We start from the raw sequence: 14,450 nt of genomic DNA, 5'->3' as shown, positions 1-14,450 counted from the left end.
AACTCACCATGGGAGGGGCCGTGATGGGGATGGGGTGAAGAAATGTAGCTATCAGGACACCTTGGGAATATTTTGAGTTATCAAAGACATCATTGAGGTTTTCACATGTATATTTACAAGTTTATGTTCAATTCCCCTTGTCCTTCCATTTTTAATTGATTGTTTAGTTTTGGTCCACCAACATATTTTCTAATAAGTTGCTCGACTGTATAGATGTTATAAAAGTTATAAATATCTTACTGGGCAATTGCTTGAATGTTATGCAAATATAAACAAATGATAATGCTTTAACTGTCTGGTTTTACAACCATGACATTATAAGGACATTTTCTATACAATTTATATTTATGTTGCATTGAATTATATTTTATTTTTACACTGAAGGAGGACATTTTATAGTTTATAGAATAGTCCATCAGGTTAAAAAATCTTAAAATGTTCTATTATTTATTTTTACCTCATTGCCAAAGCACTGACTTCCTTGGGAACTTGTTAGGCATCGCCGAGTCAGTTCTGCCTCATAGCGACCCTATGTACCACAGAACAAAACACTGCCTGGTCCTGTGCCAGCCTCACAGTTGTTGCTATGTTTGAGCCCGTTGTTGCAGTCACTGTGTCAATCCATCTTGTCAACGGTCTTCCTCTTTTTTTGCTGACCCTAAGCATGATGTCTTTTTCCAGGGACTGGTCCCTCCTGATTATATGTCCAAAGTATGTGAGAGGAAGTCTCCCCATCTTTGTTTCTGAGGCACATTCTGGTTGTACTTCATATTTATTTAACTTGAAAACAATGATTGAAAGTCGTAATATGGAATGAGAGAAATCTTGATATTTTAATTTGTGGCTTGATTGTTTTAAATTAGCAGGAAGAGTACTCCTTCAGGCATTTGTGCTTGAATTTAGAAAGCTCCTGGGTGAAAAGTGCTCAGGTTCTGATGGCTTTTGAACGGGATTAATATCCAATAATTTAAGATTTGACATTGTCTAATGGAGCCCTGGTGGCACAGTGTTTAAGAGCTCAGCTGCTAACCAAAAGGTCAGCAGTTTGAATCCACCAGCCAATCCTTAGAAACCCAATAGACCAGTTCTACTCTATCCTGTAGGGTTGCTATGAGTTGGAATTGAAAATCCACGGCAACAGGTTTAGTTTTTGGAATGAGATCATGGACCACAATTCTCTCATGCTACATCTGCAGATGTTGAGAGGTATAAACTCAAGTAATTTAGCCAAGGAAATACAATTAGAGTAAAAAATTGCAGTATAACCAAACCTTAAAAAAGTCCACCTAGCCTAAGTGGATTTAGTTATGAGAACTGATAGAAGTATTGTGCCCTCTGTGAGTGACTTACTGAAAATTGACGATTTTTAAAAAATACCTATTAAGCACTTATATGATGTTGCTTCTGTATCTGACACATGCAGTTTGAATGACACTCTACTAAATAATTAAATAGAAGAGGTCCTCTTAGAATTTTCTTTTAATTGAAGGAATTAGAGAGAACAAAATACATGCAATGAGACAGAAACAACGCATAAAGACAAAATTGGAACAAAACTAATACAAAATAAGACAAGCAGTTCTCCCTTAAGTTTTGCTTTTCGAGTGCAATTTCTCTCTCCTCTGTCCACACTTACATTTCTAAAGACAGTTATATTTTGATTCCTCTGCTTTCGTGATTGTTGACTGATGTTAGTCCTTCTTTCAACAGACTGAGTTTTTTAGGGAAATGGGAGAAAAAACAGTTGTTTGGGTCCTTCAGTTCTGCTTTTTCACTTCTGTGTGGAGTCACACCACACACAGGTCTATTCAACTGTAGTATTTCTGTCTTCTCTCTTTAAAAAACATTTCTATTTAAAGGCTTGTAATATATGTTTAAATGTTCTTCCTCAATTGGTGTCACAAATAGGTTTGAATTCCTAGAGGCAGTTTTGATGATTCCACATCAAACATTTCACTACACAAATCTGGGTTCAGCAACCACTTTAATTGAAATCACCTCTGATGGCTGTGGACTTGTCTTGATTTATTTAACAAAAATATAGAAAGCTAACACATGTACTGAAGGAGGCCTGGTGGCGCAATCCTTAAGCACTCAGCTGCTAACCAAAAGGGTGGTGGTGCAAACCCACCCAGTAGCTCTGCGGGAGAAAGACCTGGCAATCTGCTTCCAGAAAGATTACAGCCCAGAAGACCCTATGGGGCAGTTCTACTCTGTCACATGGGGTCACTATGAGTTCAGAATGGCACTTGACGTCACCGAACAACAATGACGTGTACTGAGTACTGACCCACGCCAGGCAGAGGTGTGCCTTATGTACATTTTCTCTATAAAGTAGGTATTGCTATTAACAGTAGAAGGTGCAGAGCCAGAGGTGAGTCTGGGACTTTTTGCTCCTAGAGTCTGTAGTGTTACCACCGTGGTATTCACTTCATCCCCCAAAGAGGAGAACACAGTGCTTTCCACATGGTAGACTTCTCATTAAAAATTGAATTGAATAGAATTGAATCAATGTAGTGGCACCCCATATTCAACGCTCACATTTACATTCAGAAATTAAAATAATTATTTCCACAGTAGATGAATAAATACAATCCTAAAATATCAATTTGCTAATTATTCCTCCCCATGGAGGACATAATCTTTTATAGTCAACCTTATATATCTTATATCCCAAACAGATATTCATTTCCATCTTTCTTATATTATATATTATTAACCTTAACATATGCGACACTCAGAAAACATTAAAATGGGAAAGTGAAATAATATCATTAATAAACTTTTCTACGTAATATGGTGAACTGAGTGAAATGTGATGACTTATTTTATTTGGAAAAATATTATGTTACTCCGACTTGACTCAAAGGTGTTAGCATTTTTAGTCTTAGCATTAATTTGTTTTCTTTTGTTCATATAATTATTACACTCATTTTCTTTTGTGAAATGGAAAAGCATCCCAATTGCCAAATGCCAATGATGTGTTCTTAGGGTCTCAAAGTATACTTATTAGGTTTCTGTTTTTCAGCTGGTAAGGCTGTATGAAGTCAGTATTTATTTCTCTTGGAGGGGACTTTGCTTGTGTGTTTTAAAAATACCTTACCATTTCCCTCAGGACACTAGTGCCAATCTCTGTCCTTAATTATTATGCAACAAAAAATAATTTTTCACTTGCAATATTAAGCAATTTAGATAGATTTATCTTGCTCTTTCCAAAACATTACTAGACTCCCTGCTGCATGTTTCTTCAAAAATATTTTTCATTCTTCATCTTTTCAAGGGTATGTTTATCCATATGAGATCTGCTTTTATAATTTTAAAATTTTTTGACTGGAACTTTGATGCTGAGCATTCTCAAGAGGTCATTTTGTTGTGGCGGTGGTTGTTTTAACAGGTAGACAGAAGTAATGATTTGTGATGCCAACTGTAGTGTTTCTAAGAAGACGTGAAACTGAGCTTCATTCCTCTTACTGTAACACTGCCCCTTCTCTCTAGCCACGTGATACCTTAAGTTAAAATTTCAGTGGGATGTTGAGATTCTCCTCTAATTGGCTAGATATCCTGTAGAAAAGGACTGAAGAAGAGCAGCTTCTATGTGGTTATTTTTGTTCTAATACATGCAGAAAATAGATAACAGTTTGTTTTAAAGACTACGATTTGAATTTCATACTTTATAGTGGCCTTCATATGCATTTGCTTCTAATTTGGCTTCGCAACTCTCTTTTTCATGGGTATTATTCGTGTTTCACAGAGAAGGATACAGAGATTCAGAGGAGTAACTGGCAAGTCCAAGTTCATCTAGTTAGTACAGTCACAACTTAAACGTAAGCGTTCTCGTTTTAAGCCCTATTATATTTCCACTGCACCTTCCATGATTAGATGCCGTGAAAAAAGGAAGAAAAAAAAGGGAGTAAATAATACCTCTAAAGAAGTTTAAACTACAAGATATTTAAACCCTTTTTAGGTGGGTAGATATAGATATATCTATATAGAAGGAGCTCTGGTGGTGCAATAGTTAAGCACTCAGCTGCTAACTGAAAGGTTGGCAGTTCTAACCCACTAGCAGCTTCGTGGAAGAAAAGACCTGGTAATCCGCTCTTATAAGGATTACAGCCTTGGAAGCCCTATGGGGCAGTCCCATAGGGTTGCTAAGAGTCTGAATCAACTCCATGGCAAAACAACAGCGTATCTATAGATAGGTATATCAGTTGCTGACAAGTCAGTTCTGACTCATGGCAACTCCACGTATGCCAAAGTAGAACTGTGCTCCGTAAGATTTTCAGTGGCTGATTTTTCAGAACTATTTTTTTTTTTTTTATGTCACCAGGCCTTGCTTCCGATGTGGCTTCCAACCTTCAATCCTTTGGTTAGAAGTGAGCACGTGAGCCATTTGCATCACCCAGGGAATGACTCTCTCCATCTATACATATACATTCTATTATCTTATATCTGCTTTTCTCCATATAACCAAAATCCAAACCCATTGCCATCATAGCGACCCTATAGGACAGAGTAGAACTGCCCCATATGGTTTCCAAGGAATGCCTGGTGGATTCAAACCACCGACCTTTTTGTTATCAGCTGTATCTTTTAACCATTACGCCACCAGGGTTTTCCATTTCTCTCTCTATATATATATTTATTTATATTTTAGATTATCAAACTTTCCTGTTGAAGGAGTTTTTTGAGCATGGCAAGGAGAGATGACCTAAAGAAATCCTCCAAACTGTTCACCTTTGCAATGATAGACACATTGAAATTGTTTCAGTACATGAATCCTTTTCTTTGTTTACAGCTGCAAACATTTGTTGAGACATTCCTGAGGGCCAGTTCACCTCTTCAGGCCTTTGATAATATAAAGGAAGCAATAAGTAAGCTCCTGCTAGCAGCTGAAGCGTTCGGTGAAATATCTACCCTGGGACCAAAGGCCTTCGACAGGTAACAACAAATACTAACGTTTAAAAAAAGGGAGAGAGAAAAAAATCTTTCTAAAACTTGATTGTTGGTGAAAATATTTCTCAATTATTACAAGTATGTGCTACTTGGAAAATTTTACACCAGTATAAAAGTTAAACCTTCTAAACATATGTTTCCTAATTTATAGATCCTAAAAAATTACAAACTCATTAATATATAAACAGTGGTAGCCAGAAATAATGTACAAGTTGTTTTTTGTTTTTTTTTTTTTAATTTGCAGTCCTTATTGAAACTCAGCTATTTCTATCTTACATACTTTGCATTGACTATTTAGGGATAATTTTACTTATACATAATATGTTTTTCTTTCAACCATCCTACTGATTTAATGATACAGAGAAGATAATAAGGACTTTTATTAACAAAATTCAAGGCCTCCCATCCTGATATCTCGGGTTCCTTGAATATAATTTGTCTCTGCCTTTGTTTTAGGGAAGTGTTAAATCTAGCATGTTAAAAAAAAAAAAAAAAAGGAACACCTCAATGTAAGCTTTATCACACTTCGTATGAGAGTAAGAGTGCCTACCATGCAGGAGTGGAGGTGTTTTCTTCTCCCTATTCAAGTTTTCATAGAGTAACTTCATTACTTAATGTCTTATCAATATTTACAGATATTTGTATTTTGTGTAAGGAACAAAAAAAGACTCCCAGTCCAAAAATGAATTATATGCAATTTTAGAATATCCAAACCACTTCTCTTTTTGATTAGTATAGGTACTGAAAATTAACTGTAGTGGTTATTAATAACATGATACCAAATGATAGAGTAAATGAAACCAATAGGATATATGTTAATGTTACTTTGTGCCTCTATTTCAGATGCAGATTATGTTTTCAACTTTTAACATTTGACATTGGTTACGGCAGGTTCCGGTACCCTGTAGTTCTCCAGGTGAGTATGGCTTCCCCCATCTGGCTCAAAGATCTGCATGCTTTCTTGTGTGTGTCGGGGGGGGGCGGGTATTGTTATCGTTGTTGTTAATGTTGTCATTCATAGTAACCAATCAACTAAGGCATTGCAGACTTATATTTCCTATGGTTCAGGGAATTAGCTAGTATGTAGAGAATCTATGATTTGAGTTCCGATCCCACTATGTGTCTGTAGGATAAGCTTAAATTTTAACATGATGTAACCACTGTTTGTGACATACATGTAAACAGCATAAAGTCAAGTATGTGTTAACGGAGAAAAGTAGATATGAGATAATAGAAAAGCAGATAAGAGATCACAGAAAATAGGAGATTATCCAATTTATTCACATGGTTTTGTGAAAGACGTAACTTTTATTCTTTATATATAGACATTTAATTTTAAATTGCTCTATATTTGAATGAAAAAGCCAGAGGAATTTTAAAAATATTTTTCTCATATAAATATGCATAAATTGAAGGGCTTTTTAAAATACACTATTTATTTTAAAAAAACTAAATTTATATACACCCTGATTATTTTTCTTCCTCTCTAATCAAATTAGTTCATCCAGACCATCTTCCCCTATTTTATTTTTCAGCTAAAATAGCAAGAAGATTAAAGAAAAAAAAAAAAACTAATTGGATTAGTCCATGGGAAAGCTTTATATTGGTATATGGTGTGGGAAGAAGGGAAGAGGAACAAAATAAAATTATGTGTAGCTAGAATTCAAGTTTATACTGAGTATCAAACTCTCATGTACAGATACTGATTACAATATATGTGGCTCAGAAATTTGGTTGTATAGCTAAAAGATTTATCCATTAAAATTTGAAACTATGAATCTACTTCATCTAAAGGTTATTTATTATTTTGTACACATTTCTAACAGTTCCTATTATATTTTTTAAATTCATTGTTCATAAATGTTAATATGAATTTATGATACATTAGTTAATTTCCTTATATATTAAAGAACAGTATGTTCAAAAGAACCACATTACTTATATTTGTAAAGTTGCTGACCTGCAAAAACACCACTAGATGTCAGTTCTGATCTATAATTCAAAAGAAAATAAATCATGCCTTAGAAGTAATTCCACTGTATTAAAAGTAAGTCAATGAAAAATATTTGCTGTGCTTTTATTTTTCTCAAGGTGCATGAGCATTTAAATTTTCAAAATGATGATAATATGGACTTTGAGGGCCAAAATACAGAAGAATTCCTTTTGAGAGACACTTTGAATTTTCTTCTCTCTAACGAATCTTCATTTTCTGTATTTTCTGAGATATTTCAGAGACTTTACAGATCAGGCATATTTAAAGTAAGTGTGTATTTGTATATTGACTATCTTACTTCAAGTTATTCTTTAGAAGGTGCTATTTTCTTTATTATACAATTAAGCAACTTGAAAATCTTTTCAAATTAACCAGTATTTATATCTTAATATTTTGCTGACCTGGAAATCAATATTATTTTTATGTCAGCTAAGTATGTGAAGTGGTCCCTGGGTGACACAAATGGTTTGTGATCAGTTGCTAACTTAAGAATTGGTGGCTTGAACACACCCAATGGCTCCACGAAAGAAAGTCCTGGCAATCCCCTTCCATAAAGATCACAGCCAAGAAAACTCTATGGAACAGTTCTACTCTGTAACGTATGGGGTCACCACGAGTTAGAATTGACTTGATGGGAATGGGTTTGGTTTGGTTTTTAAGACTATGGCTGACTGATTATGAGGAATTACAGGTTTAAAAAGGACCTTTTGTGGATATTATGAATAATATATATTACATATTGTCGAATGCTTTAAGAGAAATGTTAGAAGTTTTTAGAGGCAGTCTAGACTAGTAGTGAGTGCTCTAGATTGATATGAGGAGCTTGAATTATAACACTAAACTTTTTAAGCATTCACATCTGTTAATATGTTTGATTTGATGCCGATGACTAGGGTGTAGTGCTTCAGGATAGTATTGGTTAATTTTTTATGGCATGTTAGAGCAAGTGTTCCTGATACGTTGAAAAATCTGTACAGGTTATCAAGTATAGCATGGTTCCCTATATTTTTGTTTTAAAACTCATATTCAGAGATCCGGAAGAGTGGAAGGCGAAAGGTCTCGTGAACAAACACCGATGCTCTAAGGAGAGGTGTTCATGAGAGCTATAACATGACCTTTTAGACGGTTGTTTCCCTATGATTCTATTAACTTGTTCCTCTAGTTCTGTTTTCCTTCTCTAGTGAGTTGGTTTTCATTAAAACCACTCCACCAGAAAAAAAAAAAAAAAAAGTAATATAAGCAACCTTCTGTTCCAGGGATGCATTAGAAAGAAATGGGGATCGGGAAACCTGGGGAATTGCCATTTACTAGAACTCTTGAAACTCCAAAATGGTAATGTTCCATATATGAGGTTCACATGTAGATGCCCCTTTGCTGTTCTGACCTCTAGTGCCCTGGAGGCCAAAGGAGACTCCTCCCTCATCCCAAACTGGTTGTTAATCTCACTACCAAAGAAAGCACCGCTGAGCTATTTCCTCCAGGTCTTCCTGGTCAATATGAAGTTTTCTTATATTGGACTATGTGTTATGATAAGTTGAAATTACCATGTATTATTTAGCACTAATTAATGCATGTGTTTATAGAGTCCAAAATTTGATTGATTTATGAAGTGGGAAGCAATTCATGAACATGGTTAGACTGCAACAACTGCTTAAGAGTTTTTTTGTTTGTTTTCTAATATAGGGTGAAAACTATTCAAGGGAACTAAATCAATGCCTGTCTTTAGAGGATATTAACTCAATTATGACTTTCATAAAGGAACTTGGGAGTCTGGGACAATTCCAACTGGTAAATCAAAAGTGACATTTGATTCCTCTTGATCACTGAAATTATAGCAGATTAGACACAAACTACTTACTTTTGACTTCAAACTAGATGACGGTACTTCTTTAAGAAGTAGAAATATGTGTAAACATTTTTACTTTTTTCAAAGACCTGAATATTAAGATGAGCAGAATCTATATGCTTTACTTTAAGAGTTTTCAAATAGCCCACTTGTTCAAGGTAGAAGTATGTGGATTAGTATAGCTACCGGGATTTGATAGTTCTCAAAAGGAAAATGTTGACATTTTTCTAAAGAAGTTTTGCCTTTATCTTTGGGACATTAACTGTGTAACTAAATTTTTTTTCTGCTCATTATACTCTTTCATTTGCATAAGATCAACTGTAACTGAATATAGCAAGAATCATTTTAGAAAACAACTTAAATTTTAATTTGTCTAACTGTACGGGAAACTTTATATAATAAATTTTACCCAGCTGGTTTCAGCCTACGAAAAAATCAGTGGCACTTCCTTTGTCTTCTGTGCATTTTCTTGAGTTCTATTCATTTGTTGGTTAATATCAAAGGACAGGCTGTTGCATATGAATGTGCCTGCTCAGAACTTGTGTCCTTTCTGGTTCTGCCAATTATGTAGCTGGACTATAGTAGATTTATATTTTCCACCTAACGTTTGTTCATGCAAGGCTTTCTAAAACAGCATTTTGAAATTCATTATTAAACAGATGTTCGTTTCAAGCATTTTTCTTACTTTTAAAAAATCGACAGTCATATGCTACTTGTACGCGTTATAACCTATTTACTAAGTTAATTAGTGACTATTTTGTATCTGTTTTTATAATTTTGCCCCATGTTTTAGAGAGTTCAGTGTAAGCATATTGCCCCAAAGATAATTTAATTTACAGATGGTAGTTTAATTAATTTCAATATATTAAATATTACAGTCAGGACAGTTTGGTTCAATACTATACAAATGTAATCAAAGAGGCCTGGCCTCACCCTTCAAGAGTTCAAAATTTCAGACATGTAGAGAACTTCTCTCAGCATGCCACAAGGAGGAATTGAAGAATGACTTTGCAGAAGTAAAGGGCAAGCCCCAAGTTCTGACTCTCAGAGTAGAAAAAGAGTAACCATAGTTTTGTTTTGTTCGGTGACATTAATATTTCTCACCCTGACCTAACTCACTTGTATTTGAGAGGACTTCTCGTCATTCTTACACTCAGTTACTCAGCTCTTTTCAAATTATCAATAGCAGGAAGAGAGCTCTGGTGGCATAGGGCTTAAGAGCTATGGCAAGCTACGGCTGCTAACCAAAAGGTCAACAGTTCAAATCCACCAGCCGCTCCTTAACCCTATGGGGCAGTTTCCACTCTGTCCTGTAGGGGTGCTATGAGTTGAAATTGACTCGACAGTAACAGGTATAGCAGGAAAGGAGTCCCTGGGTGGTACAAACAGATAATGTGCTCAGTTGCTAATCCTAAGGTTGGAGTCTACCCAGAAGTGCCTCAGAAGGAAGGCCTGGTGCTCTACTTCTGAAAAAATCAGCTACTGAAAACCTTACGGTGCGCAGTTCTGCTCTGACACACACGGGGTCACCATGAGTCAGAATCGGCTGGCCAGCAGCTGGTTTGGTACAGCAGGAAGAAGAAATCCGTTACTATCTGAGAGCAAGAAAATGAAACCTCACTCTCTTTGGCGATATGATCATCAGTAGAATTAGTTCCTTTTGTAAGGTGGTATTTACCTTGACAACTGCACAGAAAATTAAATTACGGTACTGGCCAATGGGTTTCTAATAAATATCCAAGTTTTTAAAAAATCTGACTAATATAAAGCCTCCTTAGTAATATTGGAAACCCTAGTGGCATAGTGGTTAAGAGCTACAGCTGCTAAGCAAAAGGTTGGCAGTTCAAATCCACCAGGCACTCCTTCGAAACCCAGTTCTACTCTGTAGTATAGGGTCACTATGAGTTAGAATCGACTTGACAGCAACAAGTTTGGGGTTTTTTTTTTTTTGGTCTAGTAATACTGCATTTTTATTTATTTTCCCTAACTTATTCTGATACTCTGTCTTTGAATAGTCTGTCTTCAAACATTGAATTTGAATATTCCTTCTCAGCTCTTCCCATCTACCACTCCTGGGATTCAATCTTTGATGCATGAATTTTATGATATGGAATATCCTATGGGGAAGCCTGGCTCAGTCCTGACCCAATACTGGTCTCTTTTAAATGTATTTGAACAATCTCGGCTCGTGGATAAAAAGGCACAGCTACACCCACTGGAATGGTAAGATCGCCACAATTTGGGTTGTGCAGTCCAAAAAGTCTCTTGTCTAAAGATTGATTTCAAAAAGCTTTGCCTACATTAAAGAAAGCAATAAGAAGACGTTTCCCAAAAATTTATCCTCTGGAAAAGGAGCTCCTTTAAACATTGAAACCATAATGATTCTAGTGGTCTTCAAACACTGTAACAAAAATATATCTAATGGTTTGATCAAACCAACAGGACCTGACTCCACCATAAAATAAGGCTTAAAATTAAAAGTTTCTTTCAATGATGTATATCCTTGAATTGCAGGAGCATCTGACAGAATTAGGTGAGATTTGTTTTATGAACCATCAGTCAGTGTGGGGCCTGAGAGACTAAGAGTAGTTAGAGAGTTTGTGAGGCATGACTTTATTCTGGGCAAATCCTGTCCAGATTTCTATATTTGTTCTGTCACTGGCAGGCACAAGATTAGGACTTATTTTTTTTAATTGTACTTTATGAAGGTTTACAGAACAAACTAGTTTCTCATTAAACCGTTAGCACACACATTATTTTGCAACATTGGTTAACAACCCCACTCTCCCTTCTCAACCAGCTTTCCTGTCCCCTCCTGCCTCCTAGCCCTTGCCCCAGGGCTGGTGTGCCACTTTACTCTTGTTTTGTTTTATGGGCCTGTCCAATCTTTGGCTGAAAGGTGAACCTCAGGAGTGACTCCACTACTGAGCTGAAAGGATGTCAGGGGCCACGCTCTCAGGGTTTCTGCAGTCTTGCCAGGACAGCAAATCGAGTCTTTCTTTTTGAGTTAGAGTTTTGTTCTACATTTTTCTCCAGCTCTGACCAGGACCCTCTATTGTGATCCCTGTCAGAGCAGTCAGTGGTGGTAGCCAGGCGCCATCTAGTTGTACTGGACTCAGTCTGGTGGAGGGCATGGTAGATATGGTCCATTAGTCCTTTGGACTAACAAGATTAGGACTTTTTTTATTGTAAGGTAGAATCTCAGCAGGAAACGTTGGGCTGGGAGAAAAGTTTCTTGACCTTCCATCTTTACTTCCATTGTAATGAAAACTATTGCTGTTATGTGCCATTGAGCCAGTTTTGACTTGTAGCAACCCTATAGGACAGAGTAGAGCTGCCCAGGAAGATTTCCAAGGAGCAGCAGGTTAAGAGCCCAGCTCTTAACCACTGTGCCACCAGGGCTCCATAATGAAAGCAAATAATCAGGAAATGAGAAGAAGAGTGGGAGAAGTAAGACATATTAATATCTCCAGGAGTTGGTGAAAAGAGACAGGGCTAGGGTAATGTCTGCTTCTTTATTATATGGATGAATTCGAGGGGGGATTTGACTTTTCCACAATGCAGAAGCAACCTTAAACTTCCTAGAGAGATGAAAGGCTTAATGGACATGACATAACCATTTACGTCTCCAGCAACTACCCGCATGAAGGCCTTCAGTCTTGGCTAATGCTAACCTGCTGTTGTTAGCTGCTGTATACTCACAGACAGGTGGTGGCTTCACATGAAGTGCGTCATCTGGGTATTGAACCCAGGTCTCCCACATGGAAGGGGAGAATTCTACCACTGAACCACCACTGCCCCAATGCTAACCTATTGCTAAGGTACTGTCATTTTCTGCTGCCTCAGGAGATAGTGAGAACAGTTCTACCACAAATCTTTTTTCATACAATTTGAAAATACAAATAATCAAATATTTGGAGAATTCGTAGGGCATCTCTCAGGATCAGAACTGACTTTAATTGCCATAACTTTACAAAGTTGGCCTTATTCCTTTAATACTTGGAAGTATTAAAAATGAAGTTTTAAATAATGTACCCCAAACCCACTTTGTAATTTGGATGCACAAAAATAATCCAAGACTATGTCATTCATTGTTATGAATGGGAGAAGAGCAGGCTGGATTTACCAAGGAGCCTATTTAAGTATTGTGTTTAACTTCAAGTGAGTTCCCTTGAGATATGCAAGCTTTGGCAAGTTTGTTCCCCAGCAAGTTTTTCTCAAGTCCCCCGTATGTTGTCAGGTTAACAAAGGGACTGATCTTAAATTCAGAAGACTGGATTCTCTTCCATTGAGGGAAGCTATTAACGATAAGTGTTGAGCATAGAAGAAACAGTCAGACTTTTCTTGAATCAGACAAACTTACATTCAAAATCCCAATTTTAGAGTTCATTGTTTACAGCAGGCAGGTTTTAACCCCTCTGAGACTCAGTTTCCTCATCTGTGAAATATGGACTATGCCACCTACCACATGTTATTTCAGGAGGATTCGTATAAAATAACATCCATATGAGACATGGTGTCTGCTGTGCTATAAGGCAGGTAGGTAGTAAATAGCACTATACTTTCCATTTCATAGTCCTAAACCATCCAAATATCAGTCAGCCTCTGCAATGGGGGTAATGTTTTTCTTTCCCTTATAGGAAAAGCAAAACATGTTTGAAAGTTTTATCTAAGTTAACACTCAGATAAATAAACTTCAGGTGAGATGCTTATCAAGAAGCAACTGGGTATATTGCCCCCAGAACATTTCAAGTAAGAATTCTCAATTCAAATTATTTTTGAATTTACCAGTGAGTGTCTATATATTGGATTACCATAATCATGCCATGTTATCTGTACAATATACATACATCATAATGTACGTAATATACAAGAAGGTGTACCTTAGATACATTTTCTAGATGAGGAAACTGAGAAGATGTGTCTTTTGCTAAATCACACAGCTGAGAGAAGTAGAGCGGGGGGATTAGGGCCCTGGCCTTCTCCTTCTTTGGTCCGGTGCTTTTTGCCAGAACATCATGGGGACAGGGAGTTAGGCATGCCATCATCACTGCCCTTATCTTCACAATGATCACTTCCAGTTTTTTTTCCTCAGAAAAAGCCCATTTTGCTAACATACACTAAACATTACATTGAACAGGGGTTTAATGCCTTCTTCCTTCCTTTTAAATAAAGATCACCTGCTTGTAGAACAGTTAAGTAGTGGGTACTGGTTATGTATGTGCCCAGAGCCTCAGAATCAGGAAATCACGACAGAATGGTGTAAATTTGAACAGAATGGAAATCTTAAAATCAGAGTGCCCTACCTGATTATTTGCACTTTGCTGAACATAAAACTGCATGTGTGCTTTGCAAATGCTTTCCTTAAAAATCCACATTTTCAAAACACGTAATTTTTTCCCACAATTACCCAAGAAATCACTGCAGGTTGCCTTTATGTACGAAGTGCCTCATTCCATGAAGATGGTAGCTTTTCCAAAATTCAGTTTCTGTGTATTTCAGGGATGTATCAGATGTGAACTTCATCCAGAGTTTCTGTTTCATATGAATTAAAAAAAATTTTTTTTTTTAATTTGTCTGACAGACTTGAACTAAATATATCTCGCCTCATGTTTTATCTATTTCTTTATTCCTTGGGAGGAGGGAAGTATTTTAAAG

At 36.5% G+C, this 14,450-nt stretch overlaps 1 protein-coding gene across 3 annotated transcripts in view; it reads left to right on the top strand.

Moving 5' to 3' along the window:
- CPED1 (cadherin like and PC-esterase domain containing 1) overlaps positions 1–14,450 on the top strand; it is a 307,531-nt gene that overhangs the window by 141,630 nt on the left and 151,451 nt on the right. For all 3 annotated transcript variants that reach the window (XM_049893865.1, XM_049893864.1, XM_049893866.1), the window contains exons 8-12: positions 4,796–4,938; positions 5,797–5,869; positions 7,045–7,212; positions 8,630–8,734; positions 10,846–11,015. In XM_049893865.1, the coding sequence (XP_049749822.1) occupies positions 4,796–4,938; positions 5,797–5,869; positions 7,045–7,212; positions 8,630–8,734; positions 10,846–11,015 (659 nt within the window). The remainder of the gene's footprint in view (positions 1–4,795; positions 4,939–5,796; positions 5,870–7,044; positions 7,213–8,629; positions 8,735–10,845; positions 11,016–14,450) is intronic.

The sequence above is a fragment of the Elephas maximus genome, chromosome 8 (assembly GCF_024166365.1).
Source record: "Elephas maximus indicus isolate mEleMax1 chromosome 8, mEleMax1 primary haplotype, whole genome shotgun sequence".
Classification (NCBI taxonomy): domain Eukaryota; kingdom Metazoa; phylum Chordata; class Mammalia; order Proboscidea; family Elephantidae; genus Elephas; species Elephas maximus.
Note: the sequence above shows the minus strand (reverse complement) of the source record. Positions and strands in the feature narration are given on the sequence as shown.